Source organism: Manis pentadactyla, chromosome 10 (genome assembly GCF_030020395.1).
Source record: "Manis pentadactyla isolate mManPen7 chromosome 10, mManPen7.hap1, whole genome shotgun sequence".
NCBI lineage: Eukaryota > Metazoa > Chordata > Mammalia > Pholidota > Manidae > Manis > Manis pentadactyla.
Genome location: NC_080028.1, coordinates 99,267,002 through 99,291,615, shown reverse-complemented (window position 1 = coordinate 99,291,615; position 24,614 = coordinate 99,267,002). Strand labels below are relative to the sequence as shown.

The 24,614-nt window shown below is 40.1% G+C and overlaps 1 protein-coding gene across 3 annotated transcripts in view; it reads left to right on the top strand.

The window, feature by feature from the left end:
- The window catches only part of CYTH3 (cytohesin 3), a 143,950-nt gene that overhangs the window by 84,965 nt on the left and 34,371 nt on the right, over nt 1-24,614 (top strand). Inside the window, exon 1 of one of the 3 annotated variants that reach the window (XM_057487383.1) lies at nt 16,451-16,469. The exons of the other annotated variants lie outside the window; for them this stretch is intronic. Within the exon in view, the coding sequence (XP_057343366.1) occupies nt 16,469 (1 nt within the window). The 5' untranslated portion in view covers nt 16,451-16,468. Of the gene's footprint in view, nt 1-16,450; nt 16,470-24,614 lie in introns of those variants that run through there. 3 annotated transcript variants of the gene reach the window in all.

The window sequence follows — 24,614 nt, the reverse complement described above, 5'->3', positions numbered from 1 at the left end:
TGCTGCCCTGTTTTCCCAGTATCAAGGGCCCTGCACTCTGGCCCGGATGGCTGGGGCTGGGTGTTCGGCAGCCCTGGGCTCCGTCTCCCTCCCGCTCTGCCTGCTCTTCTCCCTTCGGGAGCTGGGGGGAGGGGCGCTCGGCTCCCGCGGGGCCGGGGCTTGTATCTTACCCCCTTCGCGAGGCGCTGGGTTCTCTCAGGTGTGGATGTGGTCTGGATATTGTCCTGTGTCCTCTGGTCTTTATTCTAGGAAGGGTTGTCTTTGTTATATTTTCATAGATATATGTTGTTTTGGGAGGAGATTTCCTCTGCTCTACTCACGCCGCCATCTTCCGCCCCCTCTCTTGTTGAACTTATTTTTAAGTTTTAGGAGGTTTTTTGTTAGGTTTGAAATTTTCTGTATAGACAATGTAATCTGCAAATAGGGATACTTACATTTCTTTCGTGAGACCTACTTTTTTACCACAACATTCATGAGGAATATTGGTTAGGATTTTACTTTTTTTGTACTATTTGGTATAGGATAATACTAGCTTCATAAATACTAGCTTCATAGAATGAGGTGAAGTGTTCCTTCTATTTTCTGGAAGAAATTGGGTAGAGTTGGTGTTAATTCTCTCAATGTTTGGTTGAATTCTCCAGTGATACCCTGTGTACCTGGATATTTCTTTTTTTAGGAGTTTTAAAAAACAAATTCAATTTCTTTAATTGTTACAGGCTCTTCAAATTATCTGCTTCATTTTGGGTAAGTGGTAGCAGTTTTTGCTCTTTAAGGAATTGGTGCATTTCATCTTAGCATAGATGTTGAAGTATTCATCCCATGGATGTCTGCATAGGGCTGTAATGATGGCCTGTTTCCATCTTCATGTTGGTCATTTATGCCTTTTCTCTTTTTATCTTGTTAGAGGGTCACCTTTTTATCTTTTTGAAGAACAAGCTTTTTTTTTCATTGATACTTCTCTATTTTTCTGTTTTCAATTTCATTGATTCCTGCTCTTTATTATTTCCTTCTATGTGCTTGCTTCAGGTTTTCCTCTTTTTTAGCTTTTTGAAATGGGAACTTAGATTATTAATTTGGTAGGTATTCTCTCTTTTTTTAAAATTTGGTATCATTAATCTACAATTACATGAGGAACATTATGTTTACTAGACTCCCCCTATCACCAAGTCTCCCCCAAATACCCCATTACAGTCACTGTCCATCAGCATAGTAAAATGCTATAGAATCACTACTTGTCTTCTCTGTGTTGTACAGCCCTCATCGTGCCCCCCGTCCCACATTATGTCTGCTAATAGTAATGCCCCTTTATTTTCCCCCTTATCTATCCCTTCTCACCCATCCTCCCCAGACCCTTTCCCTTTGGTAACTGTTAGTCCACTCTTGGGTTCTGTGAGTCTGCTGCTGTTTTGTACCTTCAGTATTTTTCTTTGTTCTTATACTCCACAGATGAGTGAAATCATTTGATACTCGTCTTTTTCCACCTGGCTTATTTCACTGAGCATAATACCCTCTAGCTCCATCCATGTTGTTGCAAATGGTAGGATTTGTTTTCTTCTTATGGCTGAATAATATTCCATTGTGTATATGTGCCACATCTTCTTTATCCATTCATCTACTGATGGACATTTAGGTTTCTTCCATTTCTTGGCTATTGTACACAGTGCTGCGATAAACATAGGGGTGCATCTGTCTTTCAAACTGGGCTGCTGCATTCTTAGGGCAAATTCCTCGGAGTGGAATTCCTGGGTCAAGTGGTATTACTATTTTGAGTTTTTTGAGGAACGTCTATACTGCTTTCCACAATGGTTGAACTAATTTACATTCCCACCAGCAGTGTAGGAGGGTTCCCCTTTCTCCACAACCTCGCCAACATTTGTTGTTGTTTGTCTTTTGGATGGTGGCGATCCTTACTGGTGTGAGGTGATATCTAATTGTGGTTTTAATTTGCATTTCTCTGATGATTAGCAATATGGAGCATCTTTTCGTATGTCTGTTGGCCATCTGAATTTCTTTGGAGAAGTGTCTATTCAGATCCTGTGCCCATTTTTTAATTGGATTATTTGCTTTTTGTTTGTTGAGATGGGTGAGCTCTTTATATATTTTGTATGTCAACCCTTTATCAGATCTGTCATTTATGAATATATTCTCCCATACTGTAAGATGCCTTTTTGTTCTATTGGTGGTGTCCTTTGCTGTACAGAAGCTTTTCAGCTTGATATAGTCCCACTTGTTCATTTTTGCTTTTGTTTCCCTTGCCCAGGGAGAGACGTTCATGAAGAAGTCGCTCCTGTTTATGTCCAAGAGATTTTTGCCTATGTCGTTTTCTAGGAGTTTTATGGTTTCATGACTTACATTCAGGTCTTTGATCCATTTCGAATTTACTTTTGTATATGGGGTTAGACAATGATCCAGTTTCATTCTCTTACATGTAGCTGTCCAGTTTTGCCAACACCAGCTGTTGAAGAGGCTGTCATTTCCCATTGTATGTCCATGGCTCCTTTATCGTATATTAATTGACCATATATGTTTGGGTTAATCTCTGGACTCTATATTCTGTTCCACTGGTCTGTGGCTCTGTTCTTGTGCCAGTACCAAATTGTCTTGATTACTGTGGCTTTGTAGTAGAGCTTAAAGTTGGGAAGCAAGATCTCCCCTGCTTTATTCTTCCTTTTCAGGATTGCTTTGGCTATTCGGGGTCTTTTGTGGTTCCATATGAATTTTAGAACTATTTGTTCCAGTTTGTTGAAGAATGCTGTTGGTATTTTGATAGGGATTGCATGGAATCTGTAGATTGCTTTGGGCAGGATGGCCATTTTGACAATATTAATTCTTCCCAGCCAAGAGCATGGGATGAGTTTCCATTTGTTAGTGTCCTCTTTAATTTCTCTTAAGAGTGTCCTGTAGTTTTCAGGGTATAGGTCTTTCACTCCCTTGGTTAGGTTTATTCCTAGGTATTCTATTCTTTTTGATGCAATTGTGAATGGAATTGATTTCCTGATTTCTCTTTCTGCTAGTTCATCATTGGTGTATAGGAAAGCAACAGATTTCTGTGTATTAATTTCGTATCCTGCAACTTTATTGAATTCAGATATTAGTTCTAGTAGTTTTGGAGTGGAGTCTTTAGGGTTTTTTATGTACAATATCATGTCATCTGCAAATAGTGGCAGTTTGACTTCTTCTTTACCGATCTGGATTCCTTGTGTTTCTTTGTTTTGTCTGATTGCTGTGGCTAGGACCTCCAGTACTATGTTGAATAACAGTGAGGAGAGTGGGCATCCCTGTCTTGCTCCCAATCTTAGAGGAAAAGCTTTCAGCTTCTCCTTGTTAAGTATGATGTTGGCTGTGGGTTTGTCACATATGGCCTTTATTATGTTGAGGTACTTGCCCTCTATACCCATTTTGTTGAGAGTTTTTATCATGAATGAATGTTGAATTTTGTCGAATACTTTTTCAGCATCTGTGGAGATGATCATGTGATTTTTGTCCTTCTTTTTGTTGATGTGGTGGATGATATTGTTAGATTTTCAAGTGTTGTACCATCCTTGCATCCCTGAGATGAATCCCACTTGATCATGGTATATGGTTCTCTTGTATTTTTGAATTCGGTTTGCTAATATTTTGTTGAGTATTTTAGCATCTATGTTCATCAGGGATATTGGTGTGTAATTTTCTTTTTTGGTGGAGTCTTGCTTGGTTTTGGTGTTAGAGTGATGCTGGCTTCATAGAATGAGTTTGGAAGTATTCCCTCCTCTTCTATTTTTTGGAAAACTTTAAGGAGAATGGGTATTATGTCTCCTCTGTATGTCTGATAAAATTCAGCAGTGAATCCATCTGCCCCTAGGGTTTTGTTCTTGGGTTGTTTTTTGATTACTGATTCAATTTTGTTGCTTGTAATTGGTCTGTTTAGATTTTCTGTTTCTTCCTTGGTCAGTCTTGGAAGGTTGTATTTTTCTAGGAAGTTGTCCATTTCTTCTAGGTTTTCCAGCTTGTTGGCATATAGATTCTCATAGTATTCTCTAATAATTCTGTGTATTTCTGTGGCATCCGTCGTGATATTTCCTTTCTCATTTCTGATTCTGTTGATGTGTGTAGATTCTCTTTTTCTCTTAATAAGTCTCACTAGGGGCTTGGTTTCATTGATTCTTTCTGTTGTTTTATTCTTCTCAATTTTATTTATTTCTTCTCTCTTTATTAATGTCCCTCCTTCTGCTGACTTTGGGCCTCATTTGTTCTTCTTTTTCCAGTTTCAATAGTTGTGACTTTAGACTATTCATTTGGGATTGTTCTTCCTTCTTTAAATAGGCCTGGATTGCTATATACTTTCCTCTTAGAACTGCCTTCGCTGTGTCCTACAGAAATTGGGGCTTTGTGCTGTTGTTGTCATTTGTTTCCATATATTGCTTGATCTCTATTTTAATTTGGTCATTGATCCATTGATTATTTAGGAGCATGTTGTTTAGCCCCCATGTGTTTGTGAGCCTTTTTGTTTTCTTTGTACAATTTATTTCTAGTTTTATGACTCTGTGGTCTGAGAAGTTGGTTGGTAGAATTTCAATCTTTTTGAATTTACTGAGGCTGTTTTTGTGGCCTAGTATGTGGTCTATTCTGGAGAATGTTCCATGTGCACTTGAGAAGAATGTGTATCCTGCTGCTTTTGGGTGTAGAGTTCTGTTGAGGTCTGTTAAGTCCATCTCTTCTAGTGTGTTATTTAGTGCCTGTGTGTCCTTACTTATTTTCTGTCTGGTGGATCTGTCCTTTGGAATGAGTGGTGTGTTGAAGTCTCCTAGAATGAGTGCATTGCATTCTATTTCCTCCTTTAATTCTGTTAGTATTTGTTTCACATATGCTGGTGCTCCTGTTTTGGGTGCACATATATTTATAATGATTATATCCTCTTGTTGGACTGACCCCTTTATCATTATCTAATGTCCTTCTTATTTCTTGTTACTTTCTTTGTTTTTAAGTCTGTTTTGTCTGATACAAGTACTGAAACACTTGCTTTTTTCTCTGTATTGGTTGCATTAAATATCTATTTCCATCCCTTCACTTTTAGTCTGTGTGTGTCTTTGGGTTTGAGGTGAGTCTCTTGTAAGCAGCATATAGAAGGGTCTTGCTTTTTTATCCATTTTGTTACTCTGTATCTTTTTATTGGTGTATTCTGTCCATTTTCATTTAGGGTGATTATTGAAAGATATGTACTTATTACCATTGCAAGCTTTAGATTCATGGTTACCAAAGGTTCAAGGGTAGCTTCTTTAGTATCTAATCGTCTAGCTTAACTCGCTTATTAAGCTATTATAAACACAGTCTGATGGTTCTTTATTTCTCTCTCTTCTTATTCCTCCTCCTCCATTCTTTATATGTTAGGTGTTTTAATCTGCACTCTTTTGTAGTTCCTTTAACTGCTTTTGTGAGTAGTTGATTTTATTTTTTGCCTTTAGTTAGTATTTGGTTTGTCTGCTTTCTTTGATGTGGTTTTATTTCCTATGGTGACATCCATTTAGCCTTAGGAGTGCTTCCATCTGGCGCAGTCCCTTTAAAATACCCTGGAGAGGTCATTTGTGGGAGGCAGATTCCCTCAACTTTTGCTTATCTGGGAATTATTTAATCCCTCCTTCATATTTAAATGATAATTGTGCTGGATACAGTATTCTTGGTTCAAGGCCCTTCTGTTTCATTGCGTTAAATGTATCATGCCATTCTCTTCTGGCCTGTAAGGTTTCTGTTGAGAAGTTTGATGATAGCCTGATGGGTTTTCCTTTGTAGGTGATCATTTTCATCTCTCTGGCTGCATTTAATACTGTGTCCTTGTCTTTGATCTTTGCCATTTTAATTATTATATGTCTTGGTGTTGTCCTCCCTGGGTCCCTTGTGTTGGGAGATCTGTGGGCATCCATGGTCTGAGAGACTATTTCCTCCCCCAGTTTGGGGAAGTTTTCAGCAATTATTTCTTCAAAGACACTTTCTATCTCAAGTTCTCTCTCTTCTTCTGGTACCCCTATAATGTGAAGATTGTTCCGTTTAGATTGGTCACGCAGTTCTCTTAATATTCTTTCATTCCTGGAGATCCTTTTACCTCTGTCTGCCTCAGCTTCTCTGTATTCCTGTTCTCTGATTTCTATTCTATTAACTGTCTCTTGTACCTCATCCAGGCTACTCTTAAGTCCTTCCAGAGATTGTTTCATTTTTCTAATCTCCCTCCTGACTTCATCCCTTAGCTCTTGCATATTTCTCTGAAGATCCATCAGCATGGTTATGACCTTTATTTTAAATTATTTTTCAGGAAGATTGGTTATATTTATCTCCCCAGGCCCTCTCTCAGTGGTTGTCTGGGTGATTCTTGAGTAGACCAAATTCTTCTGCCTTTTCATGGCGATAGAGGTAGGCAGGTGGTGCATGTGTCAGCTGTGGGAACAAAGTCCCTTCCTGCTTGCTGGTCGCTGTGCCCTTCTGCACTGCCTGTGTCAGTTATCCGCACACCAGGAGCAGCCTCCGGGCTAATCCCCTGAGCTGCTGTGGGTGGGGCAACCCTTGGGGTAGCCCAGAGCCCTGCAGGCAGTGGCAGGTGCACCGGGTGTGCTCTCCTGCGAGAACGGCGCCCCTTTGCACCTTGCCAGCGGCAGCCTCTGAGTCTGGCCCAGGCAGCTGCGCACTGAGAGGAGACTCTGGGCAGTTTCTGTGGGTGCGGCCACTCTCCAGCTGCTTCGCCACTGTAGGGGAACGAATAGCAGGCTGCTTATCACCATGAGGGGCTTCAAAACTGCATTGCCACCCCGGGGTTGGGGCGCCTGAAGTTCCTCAGGATTCCCAGCCTACTGGGCTGAGTGTGCCAGGACAATTCTGTCCAGCTGTTAAGCCCCTGTCCCTTTCAGACTTTCAAAAGCACTCACTTTTCTTTTGTCCCAGGGGAGCTGGCTCTGGGGACCTGGTCGCAGATTTTACTTTTCTGTTTCTCTAATATTCAGTATACCATATAATGTGTGTCTGTGCTCCTGGTGCAGGTTACTCGGGCTGGATATTTAGCAGTCCTGTGCTTCCTCTCCCTCCCCGCTCTGACTCCTTTCTTCCTGCTGGTGAGCTGGGGTGGGGGAAGCGCTCGCATCCCGCCGGGCCGTGGCTTGTATCTTACCCTCTTCGTGAGATGCTGAGTTTTTGCAGATGTAGATGTAGCCTGGCTGTTGTACTGTATCTTCTGGTCTCTCTGTTAGGCTATTTGTTGTATTTTTAAAAATATATATGGTTTTGGGAGATGATTTCTGCTGCCCTAATCACGCCACCATCTTGGCTTCTTTAATCTGGTATTCTCTTTTTTAAAGTAAACATTTCAATGCTACAAATTTCTCTCTTAGCACTGCTTTAGTGATGCCCCACAAATTTTCTTGTGTCATGTTTTCATTTTCACTCAATTCAGTTTATGTTTTTTATTTTCCTTGGGACTTCCTATTTATTCCATGGATTAATTAGAAGTGTGTTTAGTTACCTGGTATTGGGACATTTTCCTGTTACATTTCTGTAACTGGTTTCTAGTTCAGTTCCACTGTGGTCAGAGAACTCACTGTGTGATTTCAGTTCGTTTAAAGTTACTGAGGTTTGTTTCATGCACCAGTATATGGTTTATCTTAGTATTTGTGTTAGTTTTATTTGTAGTAGATTAGGTCCTGGGTATCTTTGGTGGGGGGTGTTACTTAGTCTGTCAAAGATTCACATCTGTCCCCCATGCAAAATATATTCATCTCATACCAACACCCCCAAGTCTCAACCCATTACAGCATCAAATCAAAGTTTGAGTCCCACCTAAATGTCAACTCAGAAGTCCCAGATCTCATCATCTCAGCCAGGAATGGGTGGGACTCTGGGTGTGATCCATTCTTGGGAAAAATTCCTCCCCAGCTGTGGATTTATGAAGTTAGAAAACAAGTTACCTATTCCCGAAATACAGTGGTGAGACAGTCATAGGATGGCAGCTATAGACGTTGTCATTTCAAAAAGGAGAAAAATGAGAGAGAAGCAACACTGGTCTCAAGCAGTTTCAGAATCCTACCAGGCAAGCTCTATTAGGCTTCAAGGCCTGGGAGTGATGCTCTGTGGCTGGAGGCTCCAATCTCTGGGTCTGGAGTTTTGTCCTCAGAATCATTTTTACTTTTTTCTTGAGAGAAGCACCTGTTTGCACCTAAGTAGTTTAATCAGACTATTTCCTGTCTGTAGAATTTTATTGGTCTGACAGCTTTTTTTTTTGAGGGGGGTCCTTTATCTTTGTCTTTCTAAGAGGGCAATATTTTGCTAATAATATCATTCTCAAATGTGTGGATCTCCTGTGTATTTCATTAGACAGGAGGGCCCTCCACAGATCTCTCCTGTATAATTCCATCTCTGTTCCTGGCTTCTGCTGAGATGGTTGAGAGGCTCTGTAAGTGACAGGTGTAATGTCAGAGGGCCTTCTGTGTGAGTGAATATTCTGGCCTTTTATTTCTTCCAAAACACTAACAAGACATTAGCCAGCCACACCCTTGCTTGGCTTTCTCTTTAGATCACACTTTCCTGGTAGTGAAGCTCCTGATTTTATTGCCTTTTGCAATCTGGATAGGCTGAGAATTTCCCAAATCTTCAAGTCTTGTTTCCTTTTTGCAGAACAGTTTTTCCCTCAATTATCTCTTTCCTCTTGCCTTTTGCTATGAACAGCCAGAAGGAATGAGGCTGCACCTTTAACACTTTGCTTGGAAATCACCTCAGTTAGACATCCAAGTTCTTCACTTATAAAATCTGCTTTCCTCACAACTGCAGAATGCAATTCTGCTGTGCTTTTTACCACTGTATAATAGTTTCCAAAAATATGTATCCTATTTCTCCCTGAGCCCTCACTGGTAGTACATTTTAAGTCCACTTTTCTATGAGTGGTGTGTTTATGATGACTTAGGTATCCTCTAAGATAATAAAGACTTTCTCTGCTATGCTCCTCGCTTTCTTCTGAGTTTCAGGGGCAGAGCCCACGTTTGTATCAGCAGTCTACCTAAGGCCATCTATAAGCCTTTTCCATCACTCAATTCAAAAGCCTTTTTCACGTTTTTAGGTATTCATTACAGCAGCACCCTATGTCTAGGTACCAGAATCTTTATTTTTATAATGTAATAATACATTTTTATTGTTATACAGTAAAAATAAAATAAAAATTTTATTTTAATTTCCTATGGCTTCTCTAACAAATTCCCTCAAACTTTGTGGCTTAAAACAACACACATTTATCCTTGTACAGCTCTGGAGGTCCAAAGTCCAAAATCAATTTCACTGAACCAAAGGAAGGTGTCAGCTGGGTTGTGGTTCCTTTGGAAGCTCTAGAGGAAAATCCATTTTCTTGCCTTTTCCAGCTTTCAGCACTGCATTTCTTGGCTCATGATCCCTTTCTTCATCCTTAGAGCCAGCAAGCAGCCTAGCTTCTTGCCTCAGTCACCACAGTGCCTTCTTCTGTGTCAAATTTCCCCTGCTTCTCGTATGTTAGGACACTTGTGACTACATTTAGTGCCACCTCTGACCCCTCACAATCCAAGATAATCTCTCATCTCAAGATCTTGAATCATATATATGAAACCCCTTTTGTCAAAGTAAGGTAACATGTACAAGTTTTGGTGATGAGCTGGATATCATGGAAGCCATCATTCAGCCTACTCCTGTGTTCTGTGGGCTCCTGAAAAGAATGGGTATTGTGCTGTTGGGTGAAGTCATCTATTATAGTAACTGTTGGTTGGTGACACTGTCCAGTGCTTCTATATCCTTGCTGATTTTCTGTCTAATTGTTGAGGGAACGGCATTGAAGACTACAACTATAATTGTTGATTGGTCTCGCTCTCCTTTTAGTTCTGATATAGCCACACATTTTGCAGCTCTTTTGTTTAGTGCGTAGACATTTCGGATTGCTTTATCTTGATGGAGTGATCCTTTATCAGCATAAAATGTCTGTGTCTCTGATAATTTTCTTTGCTCTGAAGCCTGCTATATCTGATTATCAATACAGGTTGTTCTTGACTTAGATTGTTTTGATGTTACAGTGGTATGAAAGTGATCCATGTTCAGTAGAAACTACTTAGAATGTAGAATTTTAATCTTTCCCCAGGCTAGCTATATGCAGTAAAATACTCTCTCTTGATGCTAAAATGTTCTAAGCATGTTTAAGTTAGGCTTAAGCTCAGCTCTGATGTTTGGTAGAATAGATGTATTAAATGAATTTTGGACTTAAAGTATTTTCATCTTACAATGGGTTTATTAGGATGTAATCCCACTATAAGTTGAGAAAGGTCTATATAGGTATTCTTCCTTTCTTTTGATTAATGCTTGCACCATGTATCTTTTTCCATCCTTTTCCTTTCCACCTACATATATCATTTTATTTGAAGTGTGTTTCTGGTAGACAGCATGTAGTTAGGTCATTTAAAAAAAATCTGCCAAACTGTCTTTTAATTGGTATATTTAGGCCTTTTATATGTAAGGTGATTATTGATATATTAGAGCTTAAGTCCACCATTTCACTTTTTTTTTTACTTGTGCTTTTTATTTCTTAAGCTGAGCTTAAGCCTACCTTAAATATGCTCAAACATTTTTAGAATTCCAGTTTGACATAGCATATTGTTTTTGAGCATATCCCTTTGTATAGCTTTTTTGTGGTTGTGTGTGTGTATGTTATATATGTAAATCACTTAACATATTTATATAATTGCCGTCTACTGGTGTCTTCCTTTTACCAGTTCAGTGAAATATAGAAACCTTACCTCTTTTTATGTCCCTTACCCTCCCCAATTTGTAATATAGTTTTCTTAAATATTTCTTCTGCATACATTGAGAACTACATCAGTGTTCTAATTGTTGTCTCAACCATAATTTAGAAAACTCAAGAGAAGGAGGGAGGTTTAGTATACTTCCTTGTATTTTTGATCTTTGTTGTTCTTCCTTCTTTCCTTATATTCCAGTTTCATCCTTTTATCATTTCGTTTCTGTTTAAAGAGCTTTCTTCAGCTGTTCTGTGGGTAGGTCTGCTGGTGACAAATTCTCTTAGTTTTCTTTCTTCTTAAAATGTCTTAGTTTCTCCTCCATTCCTCAAGGATAACTTCGCCAGATAGAGAATTGAGGATAAACAGTTCTTTTCTTTGGTGAGTTGAGAAACGTGGTGCTTTCCCTGGCCATTAATGGCTTCTGATGAATCCAGTCATTCAAATTGTTGTTCTGTCAGTGAGGTGTCATTTCCTTGGCTGATCTCAAACATTTTTCTCTTTGAGAAGCATGTTCATGATGTGGCCTGTATAAATCTCTTGAATTTATCCTGGTAGGAGTTTGCTCACCTTCTTGAATTTGTAGGTTTATGTTTTTTACCCAGTTTGGGAAGTTTTCACCAACTTTAAAGAAGACTTTTGGCCCATCTCTTTTGTCCTCATTTGTTTCAGGGAAATTCTTTGTATCCTTTTGGACTGCGGAGTGCGCCTTGCAGCTGTGGAGCTCGTTCTGCTCTTGGTTCATCAAGTTCAAGGAATGATCAAGAAGTTTCTGGGCACGCACACCCCTCTGGCATTCATTTCCTTTGCTGACTCAGGTGCCCCATGGTGGGGTGCTCTAAAATCCTGTTATTAGTCTTTCAAAATACTTGAGAGGTAACCAGTACAATCCCCCTCAAAGGAAGAGGGGCACCTCATCTCATTTTCTTCACACAAAAAATGACTCTAGTTTTGTGTAAGGTGGGTTTTGTTTAAAATTTCATCTGTTTTTTAGTTACCAAAAGAAACTCTTCTGTCCAAAGAGGATCAAAATCAAGATGCTAGTAATATGACTAGTCAGCTCTTGCCTGTGGTGGTAGGAAAGCATAGCATTTCACAGAGTGAGTGTCAGTAATGGCTCACATTAGTCTTAAATCAGTTTTTGTTCTAAGTGGTAATTTTATACTGCTGTGAGAAATCTTGCCAACCTTATGCATACTTCAGGTTAGATAAGGAGTAAATAATAGATCTTGCAGGTTTTACCTACTTCTTCAACTAGCAAGTTATCCTTGTTTAATACTTGGTTCATTTTTTAATTTTTTCCCATGATTTTGTAAGGGTGTGCTCAGTTTGTTTAGCTTTCAAGGTCACTCCTGGGCTGTAGCATGCTGGGAGGACTACACTCTATTGGGTATTGGCTCCCAGAGAGAATTCCCAAACTGAAACGCATACTTCTCTCAGTGATTACACCAGCTGGAATGGTTTTGAAGAGTCCAATAGTGTAGGTTATTAGGACTCCTTAGGAACATTTGAGGGGAAAATAAGAGTAATGTGTTTTTTGTTTTTTGTTTTTTTTTGTGGGACCTTCCTTATATAAATGATTAAGGGAGAATACCATTAAAAATTGTTTAGAAATTCCTAGAGGTCTCTAATAATAAGTCTCTAAAATTTATTATTTTATGTTTCAATTTTTCAAATAAAATTTTCAGTGTTTTATTATGAAAACTTTCAGATGCACAGCAAAGTTGAAGAATTATATAGTGACTGTGCTTAATTAAGCCCACCACCTAGATTCTGCCATTAACAACATTTTGCTGTGTGTGCTTTATCAATTACTATCCATTTATCCATCTCTCATCCAACAGTCCAATTTTTGTAGGCATTTCAGAGTTGCAGATATCAATACACTTCACTCCTTTCCCCTTTGTTCATGTGGTCCTTGATGGTCCCCCAAACTCGAATCAAAATCCCTGCCTTCTAAGAAGTTCCAGTTCCTATCACAAGGTGAGGGGATTATGTTACTTCTTCCCTTGCATTCCAGAAGCCTCTCTGAAAGGCTGCCAAGAAGAACACCCGTGCTCAAACTATTTGGCTGTGTAGTTCTGAGACAGCATGGAGCTTGGTCTCTGAGGATGAGCAGGGTGAACAGTCAACAGACTGATTTCTCCCCAGGGATGGTTGCCTATAATAGGTTCTTGCTTTGCTGGCTTCTGAGGAAAAATGTTTATCTACCGGTTGGATGAAATCCTGAGTTAATGAAGGAACCTAGGAGAGGTGGGGACAAGATCGTGTACTCCAGGACCCAAAGAGAAGAGAAGAACAGCGAGATTGTTAAATTGAGGAACTGGACCCCCAGACCATGGGTTCTTAAGGCCCTTGGGGTTGATGGCAGAGGGAATTTTTTTTTTTTCCTATTGAGTAATAAAAGACAGTGGCAATAAAATTCTTACTGGATTTGAGGTTGTATTGTAAAGAGTGTGATCAGACTGCCGCACTGGGTTGTAGCTCTTAAGATGCTGAGCCTTCTTGACTTTAAAATTATTTGACACAAAATTGTGGAAATCATTAAAATGCTGCTGAAGGTTCCCTCCCCCTACTCTGTTTTCTGAAGTACATGACAGTGGACAGTGGACATTCCTGGAACATATTTTCAGGACTCCATTAAGATCATGGAAATGTAAGAAAGACCTCTTAAATTGCAAAGAATTAAATAAGCAAATACCTCTCATCCTTGGAGCAACTTTTGTGAGAAACCTGTATTCTGAGTACTCTGACAATTCAGCAAATATTTTTGTGCACTTAGTGTGTGCTAGTCACAGTTCTTGGTGCTAGGATTTCAGTGATGAGCAAGACAGGCAAGAACCCTGTCCTTGGGAGTTTATATTCTCACAGGAGGAGACATAGCTAAACAGGAAATCACTGAGATGGTAATATTAACACAGAGTACTAATATGTGCAGTAGACCTGTGAACAATGAAGGGGTTGGGGCACTGTCCCCTTAGCAGTCAAAGATCTGTGTATAACTTGATTCCCTGCAGACCTTAACTACTAATAGCCTGCTGTTGATCAGAAACCTTACCAATAACATAAACAGTCATTTAACACACATTTTGTATGTTATGTGTATTATATACTGTATTCTTAAAATACAGTAGGCTAGAGAAAAAATGTTTTTCAAGTTGGTGCAAATCTCTTCCCACCCCAAAAATGTTTGCATATAAATGGACTGCGCAGTTCAAATTTATGTTGTTCAGGGGTCAGCTGTACTATGATCTGATGAAGTAGTTAATATTGTTATCCCTATTAAATATGAGTAAAGTGTGGGGGGAAATTAGAACCCCATGCTACTGGTTGGTAGGAATGTAAAGTGGAACAGCTGCTTTGTAAAACAATGTGGAGGTTCTTCCAAAAATTAAAAGTAGAACTACCATATGATCCAGTGATTCCATTTTGGGGGATTTATCCAAAAGAGTTGAAAGCAGAATCAGTCAAATGTTCGCACACCCATGTTCATTGTGGCATTATTCACAGTGGCTGAGAGGTAGCAGCAGTTCCAATATCCATCAGGAGATGACTGGATAAAGAAAATGTGGTGTAGCCAACAGACACAAGAAAAGATGCTCCACATCACTAGTCCTCAGAGAAATGCAAATTAAAACCACAATGAGATATCACCTCACACCAGTAAGGATCGCCACCATCCAAGACAAACAACAACAAATGTTGGCAAGGTTGTGGAGAAAGGGGAACCCTCCTACACTGCTGGGGGGAATGTAAATTAGTTCAACCATTGTAGAAAGCAGTATGGAGGTTCCTCAAAAAACTCAAAATAGCAATATCATTTGACCCAGGAACTCCACTCCTAGGAATTTACCCTAAGAATGCAGCAGCCCAGTTTGAAAAAGACAGATGCACCCCTATGTTTATCACAGCACTGTGTACAATAGCCAAGAAATGGAAGCAACCTAAGTGTCCATCAGTAGATGAATGGATAAAGAAGATGTGGTACATATCCACAATGGAATATTATTCAGCCATAAGAAGAAAACAAATCCTACCATTTGCAACAACATGGATGGAGCTAGAGGGTATTATGCTCAGTGAAATAAGCCAGGCAGAAAAAGATGAGTATCAAATGATTTCACTCATCTGTGGAGTATAAGAACAAAGAAAAAACTAAAGGAGCAAAACAGCAGCAGACTCACAGAACCCAAGAATGGACTAACAGTTACCAAAGGGAAAGGGACTGGGGAGGATGGGTGGGAAGGGAGGGATAAGGGGGGGGAAGAAAGAGGGTGTTATGATTAGCATGTATAATGTGGGATGGGGCACGGGGAGGGCTGTACAACACAGAGAAGGCAAGTAGTGATTCTGTAGCATCTTACTATGCTGATGGACAGTGATTGTAATCGAGTTTGTGGGGGGGACTTGGTGATGGGGTAGTCTAGGAAACATAATGTTCCTCATGTAATTGTAGATTAATGATACCAAAAAAGAAAAAAAAAGAAAAGAAATGTGGTGTAGAATATTAGTTAACCTAAAAAAGAAGGGAATTCTGCATGCTGCGCATACCACAACATGGGTAAATCTTGAGGACTAGTGAAATAAACCAGTCACAAAAAAGACAAATATTGTATGACTCTGTTTATGTCTTACCTAAAGTATTCAAACTCATAGAAAGTGGAAGGGTGATTACTGGGGCTGGGGACTTGTTCAGTGGGTGCAGAGTCTGGGTTTTACAAGGTGAAAAAGTTCTGGAGGTTTGTTGCACAGCAGTGTGAATATACTTAACACTTAGCCGTACATTAAAAATGGGTAAAATGGTAAATTTTATGTTTTAACCACAATCAAAAAATTTTTAAATGAGAAAAGTGAAGCACAGGAGTCTCCAATCTCAAACAGTTATGAAGTGGCAGGGCCAGGAGCCACACCCAGCAGCGTGGCTCCAGAGCACATACATACATTTAGTCTGTTTTCTCACTGCTTCCTAACACATTTGGTAAATGCTAAGTGTTAAGGAAAAAGTAGTGATGTCTTACAAAGGCGATTGTGTGGTGATCCTTCAGATGGCTAGGGAAGGCCACCCTGGAGCTGGGTGCGCAGGGGAGGGAGGGAGCCAGCAGGGAGCGCCGTCGCAGCTGGAGTGAGCCAGGGCTGGGGGGAGCAGCCTGTGCTCTGGGGCGGTGGGCACCCTGGAGGAGGCTGGGTTTTATTCTTACTACCCTGGGAGCAAGATGTGTTTTAAGCAGGGAAGACACAGGATTTGATTTGTTCTAGTGAGTACTGCCAAAACTTCAGTTGGAAAGCGAGTAGAGAAGAAATTCTAGAATGTTCATCCATTTTGTAATCAAACCTCAAATTGAAGACAGTAGAGGGTATCAGACTTTTAGTTTTACAGAAGATTAAATGACTGTTCCCCACCACCTTTTTTTTTTTTTTTAGACTGTTGAAGCCTATTTCAAAGTGATAACTCTAATGGGGACATTGTGCCCATCCATTTCTTTTTAAAAAATATGTTAAGATGGCCATGGAAGGAGAAACCTGCTTTCCTTAAGCCTGGGGACCACTACTCAAGGTGACATCTGAAGTTTATCAGAATTCACCAGAACCAGTGAAATGAACTGGAATAAAGGATGGGCATATCCACTGAGGGTTTCTTCTGGAAACACCAGACGCATTCTTACTGATTCCAATTCCATGCATTTTGAGCCAGAATTCACCTATGGATACAGCAAAGTAATTATAAAAATGTGTTTTTTTCTTCCCAATCTAAAGAAGCTCTCAAGGGCAGAGTTTTTGAAAATAATTTAAATGGAATGAATAAAATTTAATCTTAAATTTTGGGTGACATTTTTCTGACATGGTTGAAATTTTTATTTAAAATCTGATGAAGAGCCTCTTTCCTCTTCTGTCTGATGTTCAGAGGACTTGTTGGACATTAGGGCTGATTAAATTGCTGGTGATACCTTTCACAAAACTTTTTAAGCTTTGAATGTCATTCTCTACATCTTATATTGGTGGTGGTACATTTGTTACAATTAATGAACCAACACTGGTACAATGATATTATTCTAAAGTCCATAGTTTACAGTAGGGTTCACTCTTTGTGCTGTGTATTCCTTGGGCTTTGACATGATGCACCATGATGACATGTACCCACCATTACGGTACCATACAGAACAGACCCACTGCCCTAAAACTCCCCAGGGCTTCACCTGTTCATTCAAGCCCCTGTCCCCCTGAACTCCTGGCAGCCACTTGTCCTTTACTGTCTCCATGTTTTTGCCTTTTCCAGAATATCATATAACAAATCATACAGTATGTAGCCTTTTCAGACTGCTTCTTTTGCTCAGTGATATGCATTTCAGGTTCCTCAGTGTCTTTTCATGGCTTGATAGCTCACTTCTTTTTAATCTTGAATAATACTCCATTCTCTGTTCCACCACAATTTACCCAATCACCTGCTGAAGGGTATCTTGGTTGCTTCCAGTCTTTGGTAATTATGAATAAAGCTGGTACAAACATTTGTGTGCAAATTTTTATGTGGACATGAGTTTTTAACTCAGCTGAGTGAATTCCTAGGCATGTGATTGTTGGATGGTATTGTAAGACTGTTGAGCCTTGTAGGGAACTGTCTCAACTGTCTTGACACGATTTTTACTCCTGCATATCTGTGAAGCTGTTCCCTTCCACCTCCTCTGGCTGTGAAGATTACAGCTTCTGGCTGTGGAAAAAAGCAGTTAAACAGGCTTGATGTCAAAAGTTACTTATTTTGCTCTGTCTTGCAGTTATCCAGGGTGGGAAGTTTTATTCATTAATCTTCATGATTGAGTTAAGAATATATGTCATTCAAAATCTTTAAATGCTTCTTCCTTTAAGAGTATTGATTTTGAAATTTCAAATAACATTCAAGAAGAGCATTAGATTTTGATTAGTTTTTTGACCCTATTTACAGGTGAGGAAACTGAGGCACACAGAGGTTAGGTAAGTTGCACAAGGTCACACAGCTAGTAAGTGGTAAAGACAAGCTTTGAGAGAGGTAGTCTGGCTTCAGGATTCAGGCTCCTAAATACTGTACGTTGCCTCTACTTAATATATTGCATTCATGATTTGAGTTAAGGACTTACATGTTCATAGCTACATTTTAGCAGTAGTTCTCAAATTTCAGGGTTCAACAAAATCACTTGGGAAGCTTGTTAAACTTCAGAGTCCTAAGACTCATAGCCAGAGGTTCTGATTTGATAGGCACCGGGTAGGGCCAGTTGCATTATAGACAAGTACCCCCAAGTGATGCTGATGGACAAGGCCTTAGACCATGTTATGTAAGAAACTGTCATTGAGAATGAGCTAGAATCAGTGATTCAAATGAAACACTTTTGATAAGGATTCCAGAGAGCTGGCTGAGTCCTGGGCTCTTCTTTGTAGCTTTGCTGGATGGAGCCATGGAATAAACTGCCCTTCGCCACTGCCCTCAGTAAGACACCTGCCACCACAGATGTTCTCCTATAGCTCGTTGGTGTTTAGCTGCATCACCCAATGGGAAGAGTGACAGTTGTGGGTTGACATGTTGATTGTCAAGAGGATGTTTATATGTGAGTGTAAAGACAAAGCAGTTATTTAAAAAACTTACAATGACTGCTCTAATTCTTAGATTATTGCCAGTTTTATCTGTCATTGTATTGTTCAAAAATTTTTATCTACCTCATCCAGTAAGAGGTGTGCACACCTGAGGTGGAAGGACACTTTGGAAGCAGTCATTGTTAAAGGTGTCATCGTATAGAACAGTTAGCAGTGCTTTTTAATCCACTCTAAACAACTTTAAGGAGAAATGCCATTCTTTTAGACGTTAAGCATTCTCTACAGCTATATGTCATGGTTCTAAGATGCATGTTTTACCCTGACTTCAGAATATATGTAATAGTTTGGTATCTTAAATGAAATTTGGTAGTCTTAGTGCTTTTTCTTACCAGGACTTAAAATAATGGTGTACCTAATAATCGATGGATTTTAGGTTTTTTGAACCATGGTATTCCATAGTTGGTAAATTGCTCTATGAAGAAGAAAAAAAAAAAAGACACCCACCTTCCACCCCTGGGTCCCTTATAATGCCTCTGTGGCTTCTTGTGCCTTACTCAGAGCCATAGAATGGCAGGCTGAGGTGTCCAAACAGCTGACTCATGCTTGGACCTCAGACCAGATTGTCCCGAGGTCTTCAAGGGTATTAGCATTGCTTCTGTTAGTGTGAGGCAGGTTGTTAGAATGCTCTTTTACTGTCTTTCCCAGAAAACTGTTCTTCTCTCTATCAAGAATTAAAAAGGATCACTTACCCAGAAGTAGACTTTTAGGGCAATAAATATAATGCCCAAATGTTGAGTGTACATAGAACTCAAGCTCTTTTACATGTATATGCATATACACACTTGCGTTACTACCACTCAGATCAAAATGTAGCACCTTGGCAGTATCCCAGAAAGCTCTCTTGTGCCCCTTCTCATTCAGTACCCTCTCTGCTCCCCCAAGATTAACCATTCTTCTGATTGGTATCACCACATATGTGGTCGTCTGTTTTTGGCCTGCTCTGGATATTTCCTGTAAATGGGATCATGTAGTATGGGGTCTTTTGTGGTTGGCCTCTTCCACCTAGCATTATGTTTTCAGGCATGCTATCAGTGTTCCATTCCTTTTTTTTTTTAAATTTATTTTTAATAGTTTTATTTTGATATTGTTAATGTACAATTACTTGAACATTATGGTTACTAGATTCCCCCTATTATCGAGTCCCCCCCCCAACATACCCCATTACAGTCACTGTCCATCAGCATAGTAAGATGCTAAAGAATCATTACTTGTCTTCTCTGTATATACTGCCTTTCCCATGTTCCCCCACCACTACATTATGTGTGCTAATCGTAATGCCCCCTTTTCCCCCTTATCCCTCCCTTCCCACCCATCCTCCCCAGTCCCTATCCCTTTGGTAACTGTTAGTCCATTCTTGGGTTCTGTGAGTCTGCTGCTGTTTTGTTCCTTCAGTTTTTTCTTTGTTCTATGCTCCACAGATGAGTGAAATCACTTGATACTTGTCTTTTTCCGCCTGGCTTATTTCACTGAGCATAATACCCTCTAGCTCCACCCATGTTGTTGCAAATGGTAGGATTTGTTTTCTTCAGTGTTCTATTCCTTTTTATGGCTGAGTAATATTTCGACTGTGCCTAGATCGCACTTTGTTTATCCATTCATCTCTTGATCTCTTGTTTCTACTTTTTGGCTACTTTGAATAGCACTGCTGTGAGCATTGATGTACCTGTGTTGTACATATGTATTCAGTTCTCTTGGGTAAATACCTAGAAATGGATTTGTTGGGTCCTATGCAGACTCTGTGTTTAACTTTTTGAGGAGCTGCGAAACTGCCAAGTGGCTGCACTTCATTGCATTTTTTAAATGAATTGCTTTTCTGTACCATTTTCTCCTTTGTGTTTAAACTGTCATTTTCCTGATTTTAAAGGTGAATGCTTAGCTTATTTTCAAGTTAATTGTTTTCAGAAATCAGAATTTTAGGTTGCGGATTTCTAAATATTGTGTAGCCTTGGCACGCAAGCATGATATGTAGTATTTTCTTCATGCTGTTCTCAGAATTTCCCCACTTGCCTTTTGACATCTTCTTTGACTGGTGAGTTACTTAGAGTTGTGTTTCTCAATTCCAAACAAATGGGTTTTTCTAGTCACTGTTTTGTTACTGATTTCTAACTTAATTATTCTGTGGTCAGAGAATGTGGTTTTTAGATATAAGTTGTTTTGAAAAAGGTTCTGTGTGAGGAACGGAAAGCATCCTGAGTATTTGGGCCAGGAAGGGATAAAGTAATACAGAGAACTGGGTGCTTGCCATAGCTTGGGGATGACCAGAGGAGTGGGCTCTGACCTGAGTCTCCAGAATTAACTCACTAGAGGAACTCTTCCTGGGTGACCCCCAGAGCTGTTAGAGTCCATGTGTATTATCCCCGTCTGGGAGGGTCAGCAAGTCTGAATCAAGAAGCCCCTACTACTGCAATATTCTCAATTCCCAGGAAGCTAGAGAATGAGCACGAGAATGCTTTTCCAGAAAAGCCTCAGCTTTCACCTCCTTGTTGCCAGCCAAGAAGAGGCAGGATGAGGACCCTTTCACGTCTCTTTGGAAACTTGTGTGCATCCCATTAGAGAGCCTAATTCCTCTTCAGAAGCCTGAATATAAAGTCTGTGAATATAATTTTGAGCTTTCTAACCTCTGCTTTACAGTAAAGTATCCACAGAGGTTGAGCAGAGGCAGTTCTTTGTATCTACCTCATCAGTCCTGTGAGATTTATTATGACGTTTACATGGATCAGTATGCAGTCAGTTTGCTTAAACGTGCCCTTGAAAAGAACGGATATTGCACAGCTGTTGGAGACAGTCTATATCTCCATCAACTGTAAAATGCATCATCATTTTATGTTCCACTAAGAAAAAAATAAATCTGCCAACTAAGCCAGATTTAGTGGTTTCTTCCCACTTAGAATTTTTTGATACTAATTGAAAAGTTCTTTAAACTTTGTTAATTTTCTTAATATCATTTACTATTGTGCATACATATGAAAAGTAAATAAAGAGCAAAATAAGATTGTCATGCTATTCCTAAGCCCCTTTACAGTCTGAGTCCTACTTTTTGGAGTTGCTCTTCTGCTCAGAGTTGGTTTTTGTATTTTTCTACACAGTGTTATATGTGTGCTGCTGGAGGCATGAGTGACGCAGCATTTCTTGAAAGAATGCTCCTTTATTGTCTCTGGGGATTTTTCAAATTCTGCAGATTTCTATGCTGAGATTTCTTTGATCTTACTGGAAGGTATCAACAAAACATTTGAAGGAGTAACCAGGATCATATTCCTTCATTGAATGATTCTTAAATAGTGTGTTTTTGACAGAAATATCAAATTCAGTTATACTTCTGGCAGCAATAATAATGTTCACAGATATGAAGACAGAGGCCCATATATGTCACAGTTGATACTAGAGATGTAACAATGTGCAAAAAAGGTGCATGTTGAAATTTTTTAAATGAAATTATGAAGTGGATTAGTGCAAGTTTGTTAATGGTGTTAGTCAAATCTGCATCTTTCATTTTTTTTAAACTTTGATGGGAAAAATTCAATTTTTTTCATGTTTGTCCATTTTTGCTTTGTATATTTGGAGACCATTTTGCTAGGTACATACAAATTAAGTCTTATTAATTGTGTGGTGAATTGAATACTGTGTCATTATCTAACAACTCTCCTTATCTGTACTCTGTTTAGCCTGTCCCTGTATTAACATAGTAGGACAAGCTTTTCTTTGGTAAGGGTTTATTTGGTATATCTGTCTTTACCCTTTTACCTTCAACTGTTGGGTATTCTTATATTTAAAATGTGCCTCTTGTAAAGAGCATTCAGTTGATTTCACCCACATGGCCACTTTCAGCAGACAGGTTAGCCTGAGTGCCTCCCAGATGGCCTTGCTTACAAGTCTGGGGCCTTAGTGGAGTCAGGTACAACAGCTGGGGTGTCTGGCACTCTGCATGCAGTTTCTTTCCTCAGTAGACTTCATCCTCAAGGGTGCTGATCCAGGCTTTCCAGAGCACAGTGGTCTCAGGGTTCCAAGAGAGCAGGTGCAAGACCTTTTGGGATCCGGGCCCTGGGTACCACAGAGTGTCATCTCTGCTATGTTCTCTCTTGGTCAGAGAATGACCCACAGTCAGTCCTGATTTAGAGGTGGAAAACAGACTCCCCTTCCCGTCGGAGGGTCTGCCAAGTGGTGTTGACTTGTCCTTCAGTCTACCACAGTAAAATCAGTATGTATGTTTGGTTTTTTTTTCCTACTCCCGTATTTTGCATTTTGTATCTCTAATGGTTTTCTGTGTTTCTCTTTCCTTGTCTTTTTTGGGATTGTTTTTTTGTATTCAAGTTTTTCTTACCCTTTCCTCATTTGGGCATTTTGAACTCCATTCCTATTCCTTTCCTGCTTAGCCTAGAAATTTTAATATGTACTTTCTTAAAAATTGAAATATGATTGGTATACAATCTTATGAATGTTTCACATGAACAATATTGGGTTTCAGCATTCATCTGTATTATCAAGTCCCCCACCCTCAGCCCCTCAAACGCAGTCACTATCAGTGTAGTAAGATGCTTAAATATTAGCATTCTTAACTTGCAAAGTTGAAAGTTAACTATGTAGATGACAGCATGAGAGGTGAGACAGAGACCTCCTCCTAAAACCACATATAATACGAAAATATAATTAATACAACTAGTCCTGAAAGAGCAACAGGAAAGAGGGCTGCACCAGACTGCATACACCTGGAGAAAAGAGCAGACCTCACAGAAAAGGGTAACGCACCAAAGCTGTGACCCGGTGGGACCCAAGCCGTTCCCCTACCCCAGCTCACCAGCGAAAGGAAGAGAAACAGAGCGGGGAGGGAGTGGAAGCCTGGTACTGCTGAACACCTAGCCCTGGAGATCTGCTCTGGGAGCATGAACCTACATTGCATCGCATGGTGTTCTGGTGATTAGTGGGGTTGGATAGCTAAGATATGCGGAATACCTGGAGAGACAGATTCCAGCTGCTTGTGGAAAACAGGAATTCATATCTAGCTGCGCTGAGCAGGTACTCTAAGAGACTTCCTAACAGTGAGAGGGCTGCGAAAGGGGCAAGGATTGCACAGAACTTACTGCTCAGGAGAAAGGACAGGTAGACAAAATTGTCCAGGTGCACTCTGCCCAGCAGGTTGGAAACTTACACGATCTTCAGGCGCTCCAGCCCCCTGGCTGGCTACACAGCTCCAAGGCCTGCCACCGTGATACACAGCCTGCTGTTGTCTTCCTCCCAGCTAGCCTTCACCTAGCTTACAAACTGGCAGCCCCTGCCCTGGCATCAGGCCAGCCAGAGGGAAGCCCTGCCTACGGCAGCTACAAACACAAAGCATAGAGGCTTACACCTGTGTGTTTGGCCCACTGGCTCTGGCAGTGGAGACAGGCATAGCAGCCAGGAAACAGGAAGCAGCTCTTTCCTCCCTCCAAGCACCAGCACCACTCCCCTTCAACACCCAACATTGCTCCAGGGGCTGAGCAGCTCCAGAGAGTAGAGCTTCTGGGCACTAGAGGGTGCCACGTACAAATATGAAACTTCAAAGAAACCTGGTTCGAAGCAAAATCTCAACATCAGAGAAAGGACTGAGTGAGACTGAATAAGTCTTCCTGAAAGATATTTCAAAATAAAAATCATAAACATGCTCATCGAGGTACAGAAAAATATTCAAAAACTCAGGAACTAATTTAGGATGGAGATCCAATCATTGAAGAAAACAATGGAGGGTATTAAAAGCAGATTAGACACAGTGGAGGAGATGATAAATGAAATAGAAACTAGGGAACAGGAATACAAAGAAGCAGAGGCACAGAGAGAAAAAAGGTTCTCTAGGAATGAAAGAACACTGAGAGAACTATGTGACCAAATGGAACAATATTCATATTATAGGGGTACCAGAAGAAGAAGAGAAAGAGAAAGGGACAGAAAGTGTCTTTGAGGAAGTAATTGCTGAAAACTTCCCCAATCTGGGGAAGGAGATAGTCTCTCAGGCCATGGAGGTGCACAGATCTCCCAACACAAGGGACCCAAAGGAGGACAACACTAAGACATATAATAATTAAAATGGCAAAGATCAAGGATAAGGACAGACTATTAAAAGCAGCCAGAGAGAGAAATAAGATCACATACAAAGGAAAACCCATCAGGCTATCATCAGACTTCTCAACAGAAACCTAACAGGCCAGAAGGGGGAATGCATGATGTATTTAATGCAATGAAGCAGAAGGGCCTCGAACCAAGATTACTTTATCT